Source organism: Anoplopoma fimbria, chromosome 10 (genome assembly GCF_027596085.1).
Source record: "Anoplopoma fimbria isolate UVic2021 breed Golden Eagle Sablefish chromosome 10, Afim_UVic_2022, whole genome shotgun sequence".
NCBI lineage: Eukaryota > Metazoa > Chordata > Actinopteri > Perciformes > Anoplopomatidae > Anoplopoma > Anoplopoma fimbria.
Window position 1 is genome coordinate 2,284,203 of NC_072458.1, and position 19,643 is coordinate 2,303,845.

Genomic DNA, 19,643 nt, shown 5'->3' on the forward strand with positions numbered 1-19,643 from the left:
TGTGTACTGAAAAATGCTTCTGAACAAACTATGTACAGTTATAGTATACTATGAATAATAGTTTGTTTCCTACATGTGAACCTTGTATCTTAACGATAGCCACCTAATAAAGGCTTGGTATAAGCGCTTTGCATGTGTTCAGTGTTGTAGCCTGAATGAGAGAAAAATCTACTTTTGGAGAATAGTTTGTGGTTCCAAAAAGTGACTCCAGATCAGCTACTTTAAATTTGTGTGAACATAAACTTATCATGCACATCATCTTGGCACTGGTCTTGTTCTGTGAAAACTCTCCCAGCTTGTTTTTCCCACCTCACCCACTCAACTTAAAGCATTACCTCCCACCTATACGACAAAAGCTCAACATCCATTTCATGCACATTAATCAGAAAAACACGTTCAACTTTGGAGTTTTCATATATTTGTATTTCCATACAAAGAAACAACAATAAAAAATGTACTACATAATAAAACTAGAGAAACTCAAACAATGACTTCCTTGACTAAAAAAAGAAATTAATGTGAGCAAAGAACCAACTAGTGATGGCACTACATTTTAAAGCCTGAATTACCTGCTACTTACCAGTTAACATTGAGATCAATCTGTGATCTGAACATTGAGTGCATCGTTCCATTTACTTAAAACAGGTTGTAAAATTAAGTGTCACCATTATTTACAAAAACCCAGTTTACTTTCCCGATCATGACAAGGGCCACGTTAACAGTGATCAGTGCAATAAATCTTATTTAACCATCACTTAAAACAGGGAAAAGAGGTTGCATTGCTGCAGAAAGTGAAGTGGGAAGGAAGGATGCAAATCTAAGAATGAAGCATGAGTTCTTTGCTCACACTCAACATGGATGCATCAAAACGTCTAAAAATTAAGACATCTATTGCATGTGAACAAGAACCATCTCAGACTTTTAAAGTTCTGTTGATATAGACATGCTAATTCAAAATGTTCCCCTCAGAAACACCTTGATGAGTCACACACACACACCATCAATTATTGGAGGGAAGTCGAGCGTTGAAGGAAGAAACTTAGTATCGCCCTGCAAAAAGAAAATATGAATTAGTCAAGAGTCGATTACTAATAAAGTCAATCTGCTTCCACCAGTGATCAATATGCATACCAACAGCAGTCTGGGTGCAGTTAGGCAAGCTCTCTGTAATAAGCTTTCTCTTAATACTCACGTGGGCTGTAGGAGCGAGACCGTGAGCGAGACCTGTATCGGCTGTAGTACGGCGACGGAGAGCGCCTGCGGCTGCAAAGAGACCAAGATCATTTAAAACATTTACTCCCACGTAACATTGACAGTCTAATCACAAATCATTGCTCACCTGTACCTATAGTCGTACTCATCATATCTGTCGTAGCGCTCATAGCCACGGTCATAATGAGAGTCTCTCCCCCTCCTGCCGCCACTTCCTCCTCCTCCTCCTCCTCCACCACCACCACCACCACCACCTCCTCCTCCACCACCGCCGCCGCCACCACCTCCGCCGCTGCTGCTGCCGCCGCCACCATTGCTGTTGAAAGAAGAAAAAACAGAACCCATGAAAAACAGAACTATAAGCAGTATAAAAAAAAAATGTCACCGTGTCAAAACTGATTACAAAGCATATACTTCAAGAAATTATGCACAGTTGGATACAAAAATGATACGAGTCTGATCATCCCATTCAAGTGGTCTCCTCATGGCTGTAATGCCCTATTATGCTTCTTAGGAACTTCAACACCACCAGGTGCATTTTGAATTCCACACAACAAGTAAAGGAAACTGATATGTGACCAGTGTTGATCTTACTGAGTTGGTCGGCCCATGTAGATTCCTGGTGTGGGGGTATGAGCACGTTTAGTAATGGAATAATCCACTCTGATGCGCCTCCCGTCCAGCTCCATGCCATTGGCTCGCTCCATTGCCTAAGGAATACAAAAGGAGGGAGAGGACAAAGATGTTATCAGACTGTTGCTTTTTGGTACTTATCATTTATTTCACAAAGGCCCTACTACATTAAACACTGTACCCGCTTGCTATGAGATGCATGAAAGCAGGGTGAGAGACTTTATGGCAATGCAGACACCTAGTGGCTCACTTATGTAATCACACCATAAATCAATAAAAAGAGGCTTTATCTGAAACTGAGGACCTTTGAAGCTGCATGTACAAATACTTTACAAACAAAGTAGTTGACCATAAATTGACGCAGAACAGTTTAGAAGTGAATTCATCCAAGACGTGATAATAATCAACACAAGAATTAGACTTAAAACTTTAACGTAAAAAAAGTTATCAGGACCTTCCTCTACTCAAGGAATATTTTACACGATAAAACACCAAATGAAGGGGATTAAGCACATTACTAGACATAAAACAAATGAGTATCAGGGACCAGGATTGACAATAATTAGACATTTTACCAATGAAACAAAACCAAAAACATTTACCTCTTTGGAATCATCAATTCTCTCGAAGTAAACAAACGCAAAGCCGCGGGAGCGTCCCGTGCGCTGGTCGTACACCACATTGACCCCTGCCAGAGGACCGTAGCGAGAAAACACCTCCCTCAGGTCACGCTCTGTAGTGTACAGGCTCAAGCCAAACACCCCCAAACACGTGCTGGGGTCAGGGTTCGCCTGGAAGGGACAACATAAAGGTTAGAGTTGATTGTGTGGTTTACCGCATCTATGCATCTCATTCATATTTAGTACATTATAAAATCAATAGATATATTGCTAGTTGTCATGATTAAACCCATTCCTACACACATTAGAACTACAAAACACACATGAACTGCGTCTACAATCATCCAAACACTATATTTATGCAATAAAATAAACATGTTAATACTACACATAAATCAAAGAATCAAAGTGTTTTGATCCCCACTAGATTATAATTATCATAAACATTACATTGCTCTTTTCCAAAATATGTTAGATGGGCCACATACCCTTACATCAGGATCTCCACCCTGACTGTTTGCTTCTTTTGGGAAGTCATGGCTCTGTTGATATAATGAAAGGAACGGAAGGACAATAAAAGGGGTTATTACATGTGTGATTTCCCACAGCATTAATCAATTGAAAAATGACACTTCCACACAAATGAACTCATGACAAATTCACTTGATCAAAGTGATTCTCAAGTCATATAATCCTTGTCAACTCAAAGCTGAATGGATAACAATTTCAACACATTTAAGTAATTTTGCTTACTATAACCACTGTGATTTGTCTAAATCAAAATACCGACAACATAACATAATAGAAGGGAAAAAAGAGACAGTTTTGAGGAGATTAGCCTGGTGATTGATTAAGAATGTAGCAGCTTAAAATCCAAGTTTGTCTACTAAATATGTTTTTGACTTTTAAAAAAAAAAAGGTACGTTTTCCTTGAGTGGCTACTTTTGTATTTACTTCATTTAGTAAAACGTCATACGGTGTATGTTCATATCCTTACTAGATATTGGCTTAATGTGCAATAAGCCAATATCCACCAAAAATCTGAATATGTTCAAAATGTTGGCGCTACACTTTGTAAATGTGTGCGAGCATACACAAAGTGTCCCCTGGTTGGCTCCCCATAGCCTACTGTACTTTGCCCCCTTCATTTTCAGACCTCGCTTACCCTGCTGCCAGTATGACGGCGCCGGTTGGACATAGGGGAGGTGCTCTGGCTCTTCTTGCGGCGGTACTCAGGACTGTAGGAACGTGAGCGGGACTTCCTCCGCTGGGAATAGGACCGAGAACGTGAGCGGCTATAGCGGCGGTTTGAGTGCCGCCTAGATTGAGACCTGAAAAGGAGGCGGCATAGAAGAAAAGGTCAGTCAGATATAATATATCTTTGGGCAAAGAGCAAAATAGCCTCCAAATTAAAAAGTATCTTCCCCACGAAATACAAACATCAGGGAAAACCAATTTATGAAAGTGTGTGTTAATGTCTCTGCATTTAAACTTCCGGGGCTTAAAAAAAATATAAAATACTGTTGCATTTTCTGTCTTTGGGAGGTACATTGAATTTAATGGCACACAAGTTCTATATGACGATCAGTGACAGAGAAGAGAAAGACCAGGAAGCGTCAGCGCAGAGTGACATATTTTAGCCCCCGATGTAAATTATAAAATGATTTGATCACAGTAAAACAAGGGCTATTATAAAATGACAACAACATACCTAGATCTTGACCTGGAGCGGGATCTGGACCCAGAGCGTTTGGCGGCCCGGGCTGGGCTCGGGGAGCCGGACCTGCTCTCCGACTTCACCCGAGCTGGACTCCCCCGATCCGATTTAGATGGGGAGCGTGACCCCTATTGCCACAGTAGTATGTTAACAACTTTTTCATGGACACATACATGTATAACTTTATACTGAAAAAAACACAGAGCAGGAGGAGGTGGTAGAGTATGTTGGACACATACAGTACACCTGAATAAAATGTACAATTTATGTACTGTGGAAGAAGGGGTTAGTAATCTTATAATTCCAATAAATTAATCTTTGGTTTACAATGAGACCTATTATTAACCATATATATATATATATAAATAAAATATACAGAACATATCTGTTTCTATAACCACCTGGACCATCAAGGGGAAAATAAAACATGCATTTTCATGTTACGTAAAGGAAGTAAAGAAAAGACATTTGTGACACAAACAGTATATTTACTTAACCTAGGGACACATTCATTCTTCCAGATTCTTTACACGCTACTCCCTTTTCTCAGGATTTCTATCCTTCTTCGTTCTTCTTTTTTCAGTTTTCTCATTTTCTGATTCCAGGTCTGTTTTTTTCCTCTCTTCACCCAAACTGAAACCAGTTTCATTTTAGCCATTATACTGCAAGCGCTTCTATCTGACACCATTCTTCCGTCACATTTCCTCCCTTTCCACTTCTATGTTCTGCTCTGTACATGTTTTCATTAGCCTTCTTTTATCTTGAAAATGTTCTTCATCATTCTTGGATAAAACTCTTCAAATCCTTCACGATCAATTACCTTAATGAAAAAAGAACATTCAATAAAATTAAGATCATAGGTTTAAGAAAAAGGAGATTATTTAAATGAAATGAAAAGGAACACTGAATGCAGTACAATTACATTGCTGCTATGCTAAGTTTTTCAGAAATTAAGTAAACGAGCAAAGAACAAATTAAACTACAAGATATAAGCTAAGAGATTAGATGCATTTTGTAATGTTTTAATTTGATAAAAAGAGCGTGAAAGCAGGGAAGGAAGAGATGCTTAGGACTTAAGTTACCTCTTATATAACTGAATGCTAAGACAGGGAAACAAATGTCTGCAGCACAATGTACGATATACAAACACATCTCGTTTACAGTGTTATAAGAGCCACAGAGACTACAAAGGTGTGTTAACCCCTGAGAGGCACCACGTTGAGCCTGAAGCTAACAATAACTAGCATGCTAGCTCCCGTCGGAGGCGGCTGGTTGGAGCGGTGCAAAAAAACAAAACCCCCCAAATAAATGAGTATTGGCTTGGTGCAAAACCACAACACACCTGTGTCTAATTACAGGTGATGCTAGCGGACAACGAGTGTAAGCTTAGCACGTTAGCTTGTTACTTTAGCTCAGGTTAAATCGAGCATGCGGAAGGAGTTTGGAGACATTCGACACCGCTCGATGGGACTACTTACCCGTGCTTTATAGTGCCCATCCTCCGCGTCACTCATGATTCAGTGGAGCAAAAACACAACTCAGTTATTTCTCGATGTGGAGAAGGGAAGAAAAAAAATTAAATAAAACTGCGCCCCGAGTATTTTTTTTGTTTAAACGCAGTATGTTATTTTTGGCCCGGTTATTGGCTAGAAGATGGCGGACCAGTGAGGTCGGCGGAGTGTTTATGCGCTGCGCAGTGTGACGTCACTTCCGTGTCGACTCACACGCCCCTTCGTAGTGTTCTTCCGCGTCATCGTGGAGGAATAACACTCTGGGAACTTTTTTTTGAACTGCAAGCAAAAGTCATGCATTCAATTCATTCATAATAAATAAAGATTCACTTAGCATGTACAGTACCAGTCAAAAGTTTGGACACACCTTCTCATTCAACTACTTTGAAGAATCTAAAATATAAAACATATTCTGGTTTGTTGAGCATTTGTTTGTTTACCACATAATTCCATATGTGTTCCTTCATAGTTTGGATGTCTTCAATATTAATCTACAATGTAGAAAAAAATAAAAATAAAGAAAAACCATTGAATGAGAAGGTGTGTCCAAACTTTTGACTGGTACTGTACATGTTGATGCTGGATGAGATGGAGCTCGTTTAATATGCTGTATTGGTTTTCATGAAATGGCAATTTAAAACTAAAGTAAGTCTACTGTACTTAACCGCTGTAAAGTAAATGTAGTGGAGTAGGAACCTTAAAGAAATATATCATAAGGGTTTTGCAGTGTGTTCACTCAAACCTAATAAACTGAAAACTCCTATTTATACACAACCAGTCAAAAGTTTGGACACATCTTCTCATTCAACTACTTTGAAGAATCTGAAATATAAAACATATTTTGGTTTGTTGAGCATTTGTTTGTTTACCACGTAATTCCATATGTGTTCCTTCATAGTTTGGCTTTTGACTGGTACTGTACATTCACTTATACATATACACACCCCTCAAAGAGGATTTTCTCTTTTGCAAACCACCGTCTAAACATTTGGATTGTTTTGTGAGGTACACTATCTCCTGAATGAAAAAAAAAAGGTTTTTTTTTTTTCTCCAAAGGCAATAAAATGGATCTAAATAAGGGTAAATCAAATTTTTTTTTTTTACATAAGGTCAATTTATTAGTAAAGCTATCTCACAGCAGTTGTCTGGCTCACCACATTTTCTACTTTAGCATTAGGACGCAAAGTACATTCATGGCGTTACTCAATGCAAACACAGTCAAACCACTTTGCTAAATCAGTTGAGGCCTTCATTTATATTTAGGTCTGTGATGGGTTAGCAACATTTTGAAGTATTTTCCCCTCATGTTTTAGTATGACATCCACATTATCCCTGTCTCATACAATCCCAAAGTAGTATTGATGCAAGTATTGCCAATCATTCCTGTCACACAAAGTAATCATGTTAATGAGCATCATGACGTGCAAACTAAAGATCTTCTTCCTCTGGGCAGGTGCCAGATATTTCAGTATAATGGAAACAATACGCACAACCAGCAGAAAGGCTGCAAGAATTAAAATTACAGAGCCCGACGTCCACCCTCCTAAAATATCCCTCAAGTCAAAGTTGGATGAGCACAGTATTTTTAGAAAACCTGTATAGAGTCACAGTGCAACATGAACCCTGAACATGTGTAAGCAGTAGGTCAGTCATCGTTACAGCACGGAAGGGCTTAAGACTGACTACAAAGTACATTCAATGTGCTACACATCTAATTAAATCATTTATCAAGACTCAGCAAGGGAACCATTGGACTTCAACTGAGACAAAGTACACACACACACACTCATGTTTACAGTCGCAAACAGGCCTCATTCCGTCATATTCTGCATAATCCTCAAACTGCCTTGCAGTGATTGTAAATACACAATTACACTGCCTGCAGAGGGAGTGCAAATAACATTCTTTGGATTATCTCTTACAGGCAAACTATACGGTTTAATTGTTCTTAAGACTATGTGTAAGCTTAAAGTAGAATCTTCTTTATACAGTAATTTAGCAACTGCACCAACTAAAAACTAAAAAAACCCATAAAACCTACCTATCGTGAGTGTACTGTTTAGTTCAGCATTTTGATATATTGAAGCAGTATTGTATAATGGTTTCCAATGTAGATAGTTAAACATTTCAAGCCATTTTTTTCATAAAAGCGTGTGAGAATCTGGTTCAGTTTAGAGAGTATTTATAACTCTCTGCATTTGCATTAAAAAAAATCCTAAAATTCAAATATGGCATTATAAAATAAAAGCTAAAATCGAAGCCAAACAAAATCAGCAATGAAAATATTTAAAAAATGTCTTGGTAAAAAATAAATAAATATCAGCATATAGAGCATAAAGAAGTCCCCCTTTCTTCTGAGCTGGCTGATCCATTTCTTGATGTCTATATTTCTCCCTATTGCTTTTCATTTGTCTGATGTTGTATCATCAGCGATACATGCTGGGAAAGTGTGATGTGCTAAAAATAATTAAAAGGGAAAATATTACTATATCTATAAAGACTATGCGCGTTGATGTGGCCGAGGCCTATTGGGGATGTGTGGGTGGAGGCGTGATGTTTCTGGGTGTCGGCCAGGTGTGTCCTGCTTTGAGGATTTCTGCAGGGCAGCAGGAGCCGAGGCAGGGACGCCTGTGTGGGAGGTATTTGTGGAGGAGGCGTTGGCGGCCAACTCGATTTTCCCTTCCAGTTTGACCAGTCGAGTCAGAATGTCATCCAGTAGCACAGCGATAGTCCTCTTCAGATCAGCTGTGTGTGCATGTGGAAGAAAATGAGGGAAAACAAACACAAGGAAGAAAATGAATCAATGATTGAGTATGCACTTCCATAACTTTGAAGCCCAATGTTCAGGAGTAAGCAAGGGATTTCAAGTGCAGGAAAAAGAGCAGTAATAAAGATAATCCATTTATTGCACCGCATTTCTAATGTCCTCCTGAATCCTTACCGAAGCCAGCCATAGAGGTTCCCTGTAGCCCACCAGGTGCATTCTGGTTCTCCTCTGTCAGGACCTTGACGTATCGCCGGCTGAGATCCAGGATCTGCTCACGTAGCTCGGCGCTGCTCTGGTGACGAGGCTGCTGCACAGTGTAACGCAGCAGCATAAGTCCCCACACCAGGCCAAATAACAGCAGCAGCACACTCAGCTTCTGGGACATGTTCCTCCGCAGGACTGCACCCAGCATAGTACTGGGCTGGCGAAGGGGAGGGGAGCTGCAGAGGCCCCGTCTGAGGCTGAAGGTCTTTTCTTGGGTGTGGATATACCAATAAATTGATAAGTGGAGTGATAATTACTTGATTCCTGCAGGGAGATTCTCTCCAACACAGTCCGTATGTACAGAGGTCAAAGTCTAGTGCAAAGCATTCCTAAAGCCGGTGAGGATTTGGTGCCTCAATCAAGTGAGCTCCAGCAGGACACATGCTTGCATTATACCCATACAGCAATAGAAGTTTCTCAAACCACTTAAGGCATCCTGCCCCTCCTAAGAGGAGATGAGAAAGTGTTCAGCAACAGCAGAGGCCAGGAAGTGGAACCAGAAGGAAGTTGACACCCACAGACACCGGCAGTCAGGGTTTTTTGTAAAGGTGCTTTGGCTTCAAGACGTCCGACACCAAATCACTACCGCAGACTGGGCGTTCAGGCAGGGGGTCCGCAGGCATTGTTGACTATGAGGGAGAAGTTCACAAAGGTAAACAAAGAAAGATGTGATTAACCAAAAAAAAGAGAGCGAAACACAGGTAGACATTTCTTATTGTCATCTTTTTTCAAATGTTATTTGTGCAATGCTGCAATGTCATACATTTGATCAAAGAAACTCTTTCTACTCTTGTAAAACAAACACTCAAAGGGTAATTCCTCAAGCCCTTCTGTAACTTCTTCAAAACCCTGTTGAGCATTGTGGGTTTTGTTCTGAGTGGATAAATGCACAAAGATTTTCCAACAGACAAACAAACACCACTGCATTGGCTGGATGGAGAACAAAATCCACCTCATCTATATTGGCAAGGAGCTGGTGGTTACATTTAAGTGGATTTCTATTTAGACTATTTAGATATTATGAAAGTCAGATGTCTTTGCTGCTCTCGGTCTGTGTGCACAATAGTCCACTCATCAACAAATGTTTCTCAGCCCTCTTAGCCCAGAAACCTGATTACCAGTTTAGATTTCATGGGACCCACTTTGTAGCTTCAGATTGACGACAAAGCAACAACCAGAGGCATAGAGGGCATTCATTCACTAATCCCACCTCCACAATGGTTATTTGAGTGACAAATAGCCTGTGAGTGCATGGTGCAGCATGCAAGGGAAATTGGGAGATCATTTCTCAGTTTGTGCAACTTTGTAACCAAGTTCATTCTCCGCGCTCTCTTTCTCTCTTGGGTGTGGTAGCGTCACTTCCTATTGATGTCAGAAAGGGGACAGTGACTGAAGGAATAAATTATGAAAAGAAATGTAACAGAATCTGTTCAGCTATGCTTCCCAGTCACTATCTCTCACACACACACACACACACACACACACACACACACACACACACACACACACACACACACACACACACACACACACACACACACACACACACACACACACACACAGCTGTCCTACCGATGACCTGATCGCTACTGTGAATCTGCAGGCAAGAACTAGAGGAGAGAGACCAAGCACGGTGTGAAGACTAGATGAAAGTGGTCAGGATGCAAATCACATTGTGGCTGAGAAATATTTTTAACTTCTTCACCAGACGTAACAACAAAGTTTTGCCACCCTTTTTAGGTGTTGCCCTTTTAGTTTCTAGTCTCAATCAGAAGCTTGGCAATGATTTAGCATCCCATTCAGAACATGAAAAGTGTGAAATCACATTTCATAATAAGATAAAAAAGGAGTCACATTAATTTCATATTTACCGTTCACCAAAGTGATGCACATTTAAAAGGAAACAAGCACACAACACACATAATGCATGATACACAGTGAACTGTTGCACAATCAAGGACAGATAACATCTCAGGCTGGAGTGAAGATTCTGCGTATGGTGCTATGTTAACAGATTTGGGTGAGCTATTCCAGCGGCAGAGTAAATAAACCTTCAGGATGATTTTCTGCACCTTCCATACGACAGGCAACACATCACATCCATCTTTTCTTAATTAATAGGGTTGACACTTGACAAACAACCAGAAGAGTTTTTGGTACTAAGCCACTGAACCATCGTCACTGTCATGTCCTGTTATTCATCAGGCATGATCATTGCTCCATGGAAAGGCACACTATTTAGGCCACGACCTCCGACAGTGAATGTTCCACTTGTTTTGGGGACCTATTGGATTGAGTGTACTTAATGGGAGGTTTAACAATGATAAGGCACACAAGTTCAGGCAATATATCTAATCTCAAGGTTAAATATTTGCCACAACAGCTGTCACGTGTGTTTCAACAGCTGGCACTGCCCCCTGACCTGTAGTATAAACCAAAAGTATCAATAATCATTTTGTAAACGTGTCTTTATGATTGCATACACAATGTCAAGTAACACATGTAATGTTAGGAGAAAAGTCAACCAATCATTAACCAACACGTGAAATATGCACTTTTTCAATCCTTTTTTAAACCTAAAATATGTTTTTAAGAAACACTATAAGCAGCCTAACTAACTCACTTATTGTAAGTCATGAATTGAGTGTACTTAATGGGATATTTAACAATGAGGTTTTAACAATAAGGACTTACAATTCATTGTAAATGACTGTAATGTAATGTAATGTAATGTAATGTAATGTAGCAAAACCCCATCAGATCAGATACTTTACCTCAGTGTGTTGTCTCAGAAGCTACCTTGAGGTCGCAGCAGGAATAACCAGGCTCCTCTGGCTGACACTGAATGATGCTCGGGCTGTCGTCGCTCTCGAACCACCCGCTGTCCCCCCCCCACCACCCCACTTTAATAACGTTATCTACCGAGCATCACGCACAGGTGTCCGCTCTCTGTGCTTTCATTTCAGCCTCTTCTCTTACACACAATGTCGAAAACAACGAGGTCCTAGCAAGCACAACTCGGTAGCAAAATTCCAAGCATGCAACTGTGCAGACTGTCATGGTGGCCCTGTGCGTAGAACGGCCGCGTCATCACTGGTGCATTGTGGGAAATGTAGTTCCTCTAACTCTTTCACGTGGCTTGAGCTTGGACAGTTTTGTGGAAACATGCATAGGGGGTGGGGGTGTTTGCTAAGCTACATGGCTGCTACTGTTCATGTTGGACACATAAGACATAGCTGTCCTTCTGTCCTCTCCCTCTCTTTCCCTGTCAGTGTATTTCTCTGTTTGTAGTTCCATTTGGGGCGCCTACAAACATTTCCATGGCAACTACCCTTCACTGTGGTAAACAGAAGACTAAAACTGCTGTCTGTTTTGTGGTCTTGATAATGGAGAAAATAGGTCTTGATAAATCCGCTCTACAGGCAGTGGATGACTACTGGGAGTACAGAGGGTTTGTTTTAACACTAGGCCTTTAACTCTGACATTTTACACCCTATTGAATGCTAATTACACAGGAAGGGATGTATGTTAACATCTTAAGTACAATACAAATGCCCCGATAACACAATATTCCTTTGTTCTATGTTATATGACCTGAAAAAATACTGTTTTTAAGTGGTGCTTTGTCTTTTCAAGGATCGTGGGTGATGATGATGGAGGAAAACTGTTCACGCCAGAGGAATATGAGGAGTACAAGAGGAAGATGCTCCCTCAACGAGTGAAAAACAGGCTCTATGTCAGCTTTGGGGTTCCAGGAGGTATCGACTGCAAACTCATTGGTCCTGAGACGCAGTGCTTCTGTACACATAGGTAGGACGACTCTCGATAACAAATGAAATCAAGTGTCATTCCCTTCTGGCCACCACACACATTTACATTACATTACATTATTACATTACAATCATTTAGCAGATGCTTTTATCCAAAGCGACTTACAATTAGTGTATTCAACATAGGTATTCAAGAGAACTACTAGTCACCAGAAGTCATAAGTGCATCTCCTTTCTTAAACAAACATCTAAAAGCATAAACCAGAGCAAAAGTATAGTGCAGAAGCAAATGAATACGAGTACAATAAGTGCAACAAACTAATGCGAGTACAATAAGTGCTACGAGGAAGGCTCAGGGTAGTACTTCTTGAAGAGGTGAGTTTTCAGCCTGCGCCGAAAGATGGGCAGCGACTCTGCTGTCCTGACGTCAGTGGGGACACATAGACTTACATTCATAAACGCAATTGTGATTTACTGTAACTTTCTACAGGTACAAGCAACACAAGACCGACTTTGAAGTGGTTCCCTCTGAGCGGCCCCTGGCCCTACCGTGCCAGGTCAGAGGGTGTCATTGTTCTGCTTACCAGTATGTTCCCCAGATTGGGCCAAACCCTGTCCGATGCAGGTGTAAACACTTTACCCAGGATCACAGTGAAGCTACTGGCCACTTGTGCAAAAAATGTGAGTATGAAATTACTTCATTTGAAGAGAGCCGTTTCATTCTAACCGAAATTAACTCTAGCATATGGAGTCAAATATACATTTTCATAGTCAAGATGAGAATTACATTTTTTCAGGCAGTTCCTGTTCTGGGTTCAAGAGCCCCTACACCTGTGGGTGTGGTCAGCCCAGCTCTGCCCATCAGACGCTGGTGAGTAGAGTCATGCATTAAACACAGATTCTTGATGTAAAAAAATTAATAGACATAGATTTACAATGTTGCTACATAAAGTTGAACACTTTGAACTCAGATCACTTTTTGTTTTTGTCAGGTTGAGACAAAACTGGAGAGGGAGGCCCGTGGTCAGCCAACAGGCAGAGATGTCCCTTATGCTGCCATGGGGGGCTGACGGGGTTCAGCTCCTTATTGGATGGTTATCTCACTTTGGAAGCCAGCGACTCAGGTGAGAACCAGAAATGTAGCCTATGTGTGACGATTTAATTTGGAATAGAAAGCTGAAGCAGAGTTGTCCATTTTAAACTAGTGTGTGGATATGCATGTGCGCTGTAAGAGCTGCTCATCTCTCGAGGCTCGGTAGGTCTAGTCTGGAACATCCCATGCACATGCAGTCAGGAGGAGCAACATTAGCCCCCGGCAAGGACAAATACAAGCCATTTTTTTAGCTCGGACAATCTTTGATTCATGGACTGTTTAAGTGATTCAGCTTTTGTTAGACTTTTGGAGCAGGTGTGTGTGCATGCATTGCACCAAAGGAGAAGACAGTTCCTTTAAGCAGCATGTGAGGGCAGCAAAGAGCAGCACAACATCAGGGTTGAAAAAGCAAATCTGCAGCGTATGGACTTGATCAGATCAACAGTGTCTAGTGTACCCCTTAGATTTTCATTACCACACTGAGGTCTGACACATACTACATCTGTAGTAGATCTGTGATAAAGCAAAAGTTCATGCATTTGGCATTGCTGCGAAGTTATCTATGATTTACCTCTTTTAAGACATGCCTTCAGTAAATGAGACGAGCGTAGGAGAACATATGTTATGAATGGATGTCGAAGTTAAATTTGCAAATTTAATAAGAGTGGACTTCAGCAGCTTTTGAGAAATACTTTTAATCACTTCTAAAAACAATGGAAATGTAATTAATGATTGAATGTACAACATTAATAACACTTGTTTTAATATTAAATATTTATGTGTATTTAATTATGTATGATTTAATAGGCTTTTGACTGATTACTCCACAATGTAGCATTAACTTAAGGTACTGAGTTAATAGTTTGAAATGCCCCGTTCAAAATTCACACTCATTGTAAGTAGCCACCATAACTTCTATTTAAAAGTTATCACTCAATATATGGTTTGATGATTTATTGGAAATAAGCAATCTGTATTTATGATACATTAATTGTATTTGTTCATCAGTGACTGAAGATAAATGCATTCTATAAAATACAAGCTTTTATGTTTAACGACATCTGTGCATCAGATTCTGGTATAGTTGATACTCCAAACATAGATTTAAAATATGTTTCATACCTGTGAGGTTCACAGTATTTGCTGCTGCTACCGATCACATGATTTTCATAATCTCTGCCTGCCGTATGTTTTTCAGATCAAGACAGAGAGGGTGGCTGCCAGCAGAGTTGCTCTGCATCAAGGATTAAATTAACGCCTACTAAAGCATCAATATCTGTTCACCGTAAGAGAGAGACCAACAAACAGTGAAAATGAACATCCATCTCAGAGTCCATCTGTCAAACCGGCCATTAACTGCTGTGCAATATTTACCATAACAAATAAATCATACACGTCTTCTGATCGTTAACATTGCATCTTGTCCAGAGCTTAAAAAAACATTTGGATTGTTTCACAGCTTAAGTATTTTCTTTTTCAGTGAAGTGTCTGTCTTTGTTAGTGTCGTGACTAAGGGGTATAACCAACTGTCAGCAACAGTAGTGATTAAATCCCACCTCACAACTAAACAATTCACTGACAATATATTGATCCAATCAGAGCATTTAGAGCATTACAATGGTGATGCAAATTTCCAAGTTTTTTTTAAAACATCACACTTTGACAAAGCCTGATTACATTTGAATACATTCTCAAAATGAAACTATTGTTGATTTATCACATTTGTAGTAAATTGAAGTAAAGCATGGTTAAGAGATTTTGAGTATTTTGGCTGTCTTGTGAGCTGCAGAAAATTTGTATAGATATATGTCTACGTTAGAAAAAACTGAATAAGAAAAAACAATAAGATGTGAGATTGAGAATATGAAATCCTAACAGTTTTAGAATGGATAAATGTATAAATGTATTGAATTAAAAGGTCATAACCAGTTCAACATAGAAACACGTGGTCATCTCTATATATAATTCCTCACAGTAATATTTGATACCCTAACTAACCCATACATTTATTTAGTGCAGTTTTCTAACAATGCCTCATATTTCTGTCTTGATACACGTTCCATAAACCGGTCAATTTACACATCTGAGGTTTGTTTAATTTATATTCTCTTGTTGCGAGAAAGTCGCCCACTAACCATGCCACCAAAATAACACCATAACCATGGAGCTATGTGTTCAGTGATGAGCGCCGTTTTTAATTTACAGATAGATGTACGGTCTCCGATTGATTAATCCCATTTCTCATGGTAGATCAGCAGTGATGAGAGCTAATTTAATCCATGCAGTGAATGGAGATTGAAGCAGGTCATGTTTTCTACACCAGCGGCCCAATTTCTAGCGTCTTTAACTGAGAAATAAAATTAACAGGGATCTAAATGAGAATTCACTCCCACTCAGATGTTTCCACTGCAAAGATGGCAAGTCAAACTGGATCAGCATCTACACTGGTGCTGGCCAGTGCAGCTTGTAAACGTTACCTGAGGGAACTTGGTGTGTGTGTGTGTTTGTGTGTGTGTGTGTTAGTGAACTGAACAGGTGGTCTGGAGGGAAAGGAAGGGTTACGTCTGAAGGATGGCATAGATGCACCTGGGTCTCTGCATGCAGCCGGATGCTGAAGAGGAAGCAAGTGGAAGGGTCCCATCTTAAAGGTGACACTTCAGATGCAGTTTGTATCTACAATAACTAATGTCTCAGGTTGTCACAAGATAAAGTATGTACACACACATTCACAGCGGCATACATACTTTAAACCAATCGTGCTTCCTCTTTGCTACCCAGAAGAGCTTTGTTGACTGATAGAGTCAAGCATCTTTTAAAGAAACACTTCACCTGTTTCTACTGCTTAGTCATGGACAATTTTACTGGCAGAGAAAAACCCAATTAATTTAAGAGGTAAAGGCCTGACGTTAGTCTGGCGCATTTACAATTTAGAGTAATTACCTCTCCATAGCAACCCTGTTAAGGAGGCTACAGGTAAATTACTTTGGCCATTATTTGGAGGGAATGACTACTACACTTCCCTTATCCCCATGGAAACCACGCCCAGCTTGACTGACAGATTCAACACAAATCAAGACGAGAGCACAGAAGATTAAATTGGCAATTACTATGCAAGGGACAGACTTAATTACCCCAGTGACAGCTGTGGTAAGCACACCTTGAGACGAAGAACACACTCCCCTAATTTACCCACAGAGAGAAATTGACGTAACAAAAACTCAAGGGAACAGAGAGACACAACTGATTATCAAGTACCGACAAATCACTTAAAACTGTTAGATCACTCAGAGGGAAAGTACAACTTAAAAAGAATTTCCAAAATGCATAAAAAAATGGTCAAGAACATTTTTTAAGCTACGTCATGAAGATACTGTATAGCCCACGTGGATGTGATTGAAGACAAAACCACAAAATCTGTTGGCTGTCAAAACCTTTGCTTTTATCCTTTCGTAGTGATAATTATTACCCAATTCGACAGTTCTGTGGAGCATTTTTCATCATGAAATTGTACTGTACTGATTTTCTCTCACCTATATTTTCTGACGCAGCAAGAAGCACTTTTTTAGTATAAAAGCTTTGATTAACACACTGTGCACTACCTGCCCTGCACCAAACAGCAGGTAGTAGAGCAGGGATACTCAACCTCCTTTGCCCAGGTACCGCTTCTGTAAATATACAGGAGCAAAGACAGCCATTAATAAACACCTTACAGACATGCAGGGCTTTGTTGGACCTCTGTCGGGGGTGCTCCCTGGCACTTTTTTTTGATAAACATGTTCTTCAGTCTAGTTTGATGTTTTTAAATGCATTTTGGCATCGCAAAGTACAAACGAAAAATATTCCCTTGGGAATCAAATTATTTTCATTGTGATTTAGAAATTGGAAATATGATAAGTGGAGTATACGGCAGTAGAGGTAAACGGCTAGCTAGTGAACGTGGGGGAGCATTTGGCAGTTAAAAAGCCAAATTGTACCCTCTTGGAGACTTAAATAAGAGCTAAAAGAGAGCGAACGGATAAACCATCAGGTAGACAAACACACCAATGTTATTCTGAATGCTGGATCTGTAAATAAGCAACAGTTTGCTAGCACGTTAGCCATATCAACTTTTAAAGCTCATGTTGTTTTGAAAGCTAGTTACCCCAAGTTGAAGATTTTAAAAGAAATTATGAAATAAGTAAATATCTAAATGACCTAAAGGTCACATAATGCTTGAGGGTGTATTCATTCAGTCCAATTTACAATACCATATTAACAGAATAATTTACACAAGCAGGAGTTATCCCACAGTAACACAATACTATTTCCAAATGTTAAAATGCAATTGTTTTTAATTTACTAATAATGTGCACATATCATAATATTACTGTAAATAGACAATCACTGAATTACTTAAGCTCTTCCCTCACAGCTTTCTTTGGTGGCCAGACTTTGAAGAAGATGGACCTCCATGCTACTTTCAATCATCAACTAACATTTTCACAGTTTCATAATATTCTCTTTCCTCCAAGTACCCTCTTCTGGTTATCAGAAGAAACAGCCTGTTTTCTAATAAGGACAGATCTTACGGAAAGAAAATACAGCTTGTTCTGTTTCTAAGAAGAACAAAAAACCCATCACAAACTCCTAAAAGCGAAGCACAATCCTCCGTATGACTTTGACACATTGGACACATTGGATGTGTGTGTGTTGCCTCTCTTTTGTGGTAGAAACAGTGGGAAATTGACAGTGCAGTGACTTCATAGAGGCTCTGCTTCGATCCCCTCCGGTGTCGGCAGACTCCGGGAGGGGGATGGAGAGCGAGTCGTGAGAAATCGTTTTTTCTTTTTCACAAAGCACAGTGATAACAAACAGAATGGGATGTTGTATAGCTAGGTTAAATCAATAGTAATGTTTGCCTAACAAAAGTGTGTTTAAACACATGCGGCTACATGCACTCTCTCACACATATACACACACTAATGGAGTTCATATGACCAGAAACAGAGGAATTAGTGCTAATAATTCTTGTTTGTATAGAGCAGTGATATGAGTGCTACTTAGTTATAAGGTACTTTTAAATGGTTCATAAGTTGTCCTATTTGAAAATAACCAAGTCAATAAGAAAGCGTCGTAGTGTTTCCATGTTACAATAAGCCTCAGAATATGCTGTTATAAATCAAGTTATTACGTTTTTCAGAAGCTTCTGTCAACTAACTATAGGAGCAGCCCAAAAAAACAGATATCATGGATCCTTAATTCACCTTAAAGACTAGACAGCACATTTGTTAAATGTAAAGCTATGGCCAGCAGCCGGTTAGCTTATCTTAGCTAAAACGTTGTTGCACGCCTTTAAATTTCCTTGCACGCTCGGCCTGAACACAGTAAAAAGATCCTTTATCAAACAAACAAGATGCAACATGTTAATTAGTGAGCTTTAGTGGTGCTGGTTGGCAGATTGTGTTACCTTTGGACAGAACAAGGCTAGCTGCTTTAAGCTACGCTAAACTAAGCTAAGCTAAGCTAACAGGCTGCTGGATGTGCCTCTACATCACTTCACACACATGAGGGTGGAATCGATCTTTTCATTTAATTCTCAGTAAGAAAGGAACCAATAATATATCTTAAAGTAATTCCACTTTAAAAGGTTTGCTCTTATCCCAGATTAAAAAAGTATGTTCATAAATATAGATTATGGTTAATATCCTTCTCGTCTCAAGACTCAGCTGCCTTTTTGACCTGGTCCTAATTCAAAGGGTCTTAAACAATACAATTGTTGATCAGCAAGGCCTTAATGCATCACTTACATCTAGAACCTCAGAGTTATTCATAACTACGCTAAGGCACTTGTAATTAAAATGTATCTGTAGCTGCTCCTTCAGTGTGTCAGTGTCGTGTTCTCCTTGTGAGTATGTCCTTGTGGTTTTTCTGCTCCCAGAAATCAGGCATAATGCACCTGGGTAATAAATTTGAATTTGAATTGCAATTCATTTTCAGAATAAGTATTGTGACAAACTCAATGGCTGATTGACAGCAATGTGGAAAAAAGGTTTTCTTTAATAAATGCGACACACTGT

The 19,643-nt window shown here is 39.7% G+C and overlaps 3 protein-coding genes across 5 annotated transcripts; 1 reads left to right on the forward strand and 2 right to left on the reverse strand.

Moving 5' to 3' along the window:
* Positions 1 to 401: 401 nt before the first annotated feature.
* Positions 402 to 5,875, reverse strand: tra2a (transformer 2 alpha homolog). 3 transcript variants are annotated; one of them, XM_054605767.1, is made up of 9 exons: positions 5,661 to 5,874; positions 4,177 to 4,310; positions 3,631 to 3,796; positions 2,954 to 3,007; positions 2,448 to 2,636; positions 1,807 to 1,922; positions 1,346 to 1,528; positions 1,193 to 1,263; positions 402 to 1,050 (listed from the first exon to the last, which is right to left on the reverse strand). In XM_054605767.1, the coding sequence occupies exons 1-9, from the start codon at positions 5,694 to 5,696 to the stop codon at positions 1,040 to 1,042; spliced, it is 960 nt and encodes a 319-aa protein (XP_054461742.1). In that variant the 5' UTR covers positions 5,697 to 5,874; the 3' UTR covers positions 402 to 1,039. The 3 variants fall into 3 exon arrangements, with proteins under 3 accessions (XP_054461742.1, XP_054461740.1, XP_054461741.1); XM_054605765.1 differs by having other exon boundaries at positions 1,340 to 1,528; XM_054605766.1 differs by lacking the exon at positions 402 to 1,050 and having other exon boundaries at positions 1,182 to 1,263; positions 1,340 to 1,528; positions 5,661 to 5,875.
* A 932-nt stretch (positions 5,876 to 6,807) lies between these two features.
* Positions 6,808 to 11,807, reverse strand: ccdc126 (coiled-coil domain containing 126). Its single transcript, XM_054605769.1, has 3 exons — positions 11,499 to 11,807; positions 8,635 to 9,353; positions 6,808 to 8,438 (listed from the first exon to the last, which is right to left on the reverse strand). Exons 2-3 carry the CDS (start codon positions 8,870 to 8,872, stop codon positions 8,194 to 8,196), a joined length of 483 nt encoding a protein of 160 aa, XP_054461744.1. The 5' UTR covers positions 8,873 to 9,353; positions 11,499 to 11,807; the 3' UTR covers positions 6,808 to 8,193.
* A 303-nt stretch (positions 11,808 to 12,110) lies between these two features.
* On the forward strand, positions 12,111 to 15,507 carry fam221a (family with sequence similarity 221 member A). Its single transcript, XM_054605768.1, is given in 7 exon segments — positions 12,111 to 12,175; positions 12,361 to 12,534; positions 12,985 to 13,175; positions 13,292 to 13,365; positions 13,487 to 13,559; positions 13,562 to 13,618; positions 14,786 to 15,507. Coding segments are annotated over 7 exon segments (747 nt in total). The 3' UTR covers positions 14,899 to 15,507.
* The last annotated feature ends 4,136 nt before the right edge of the window (positions 15,508 to 19,643 follow it).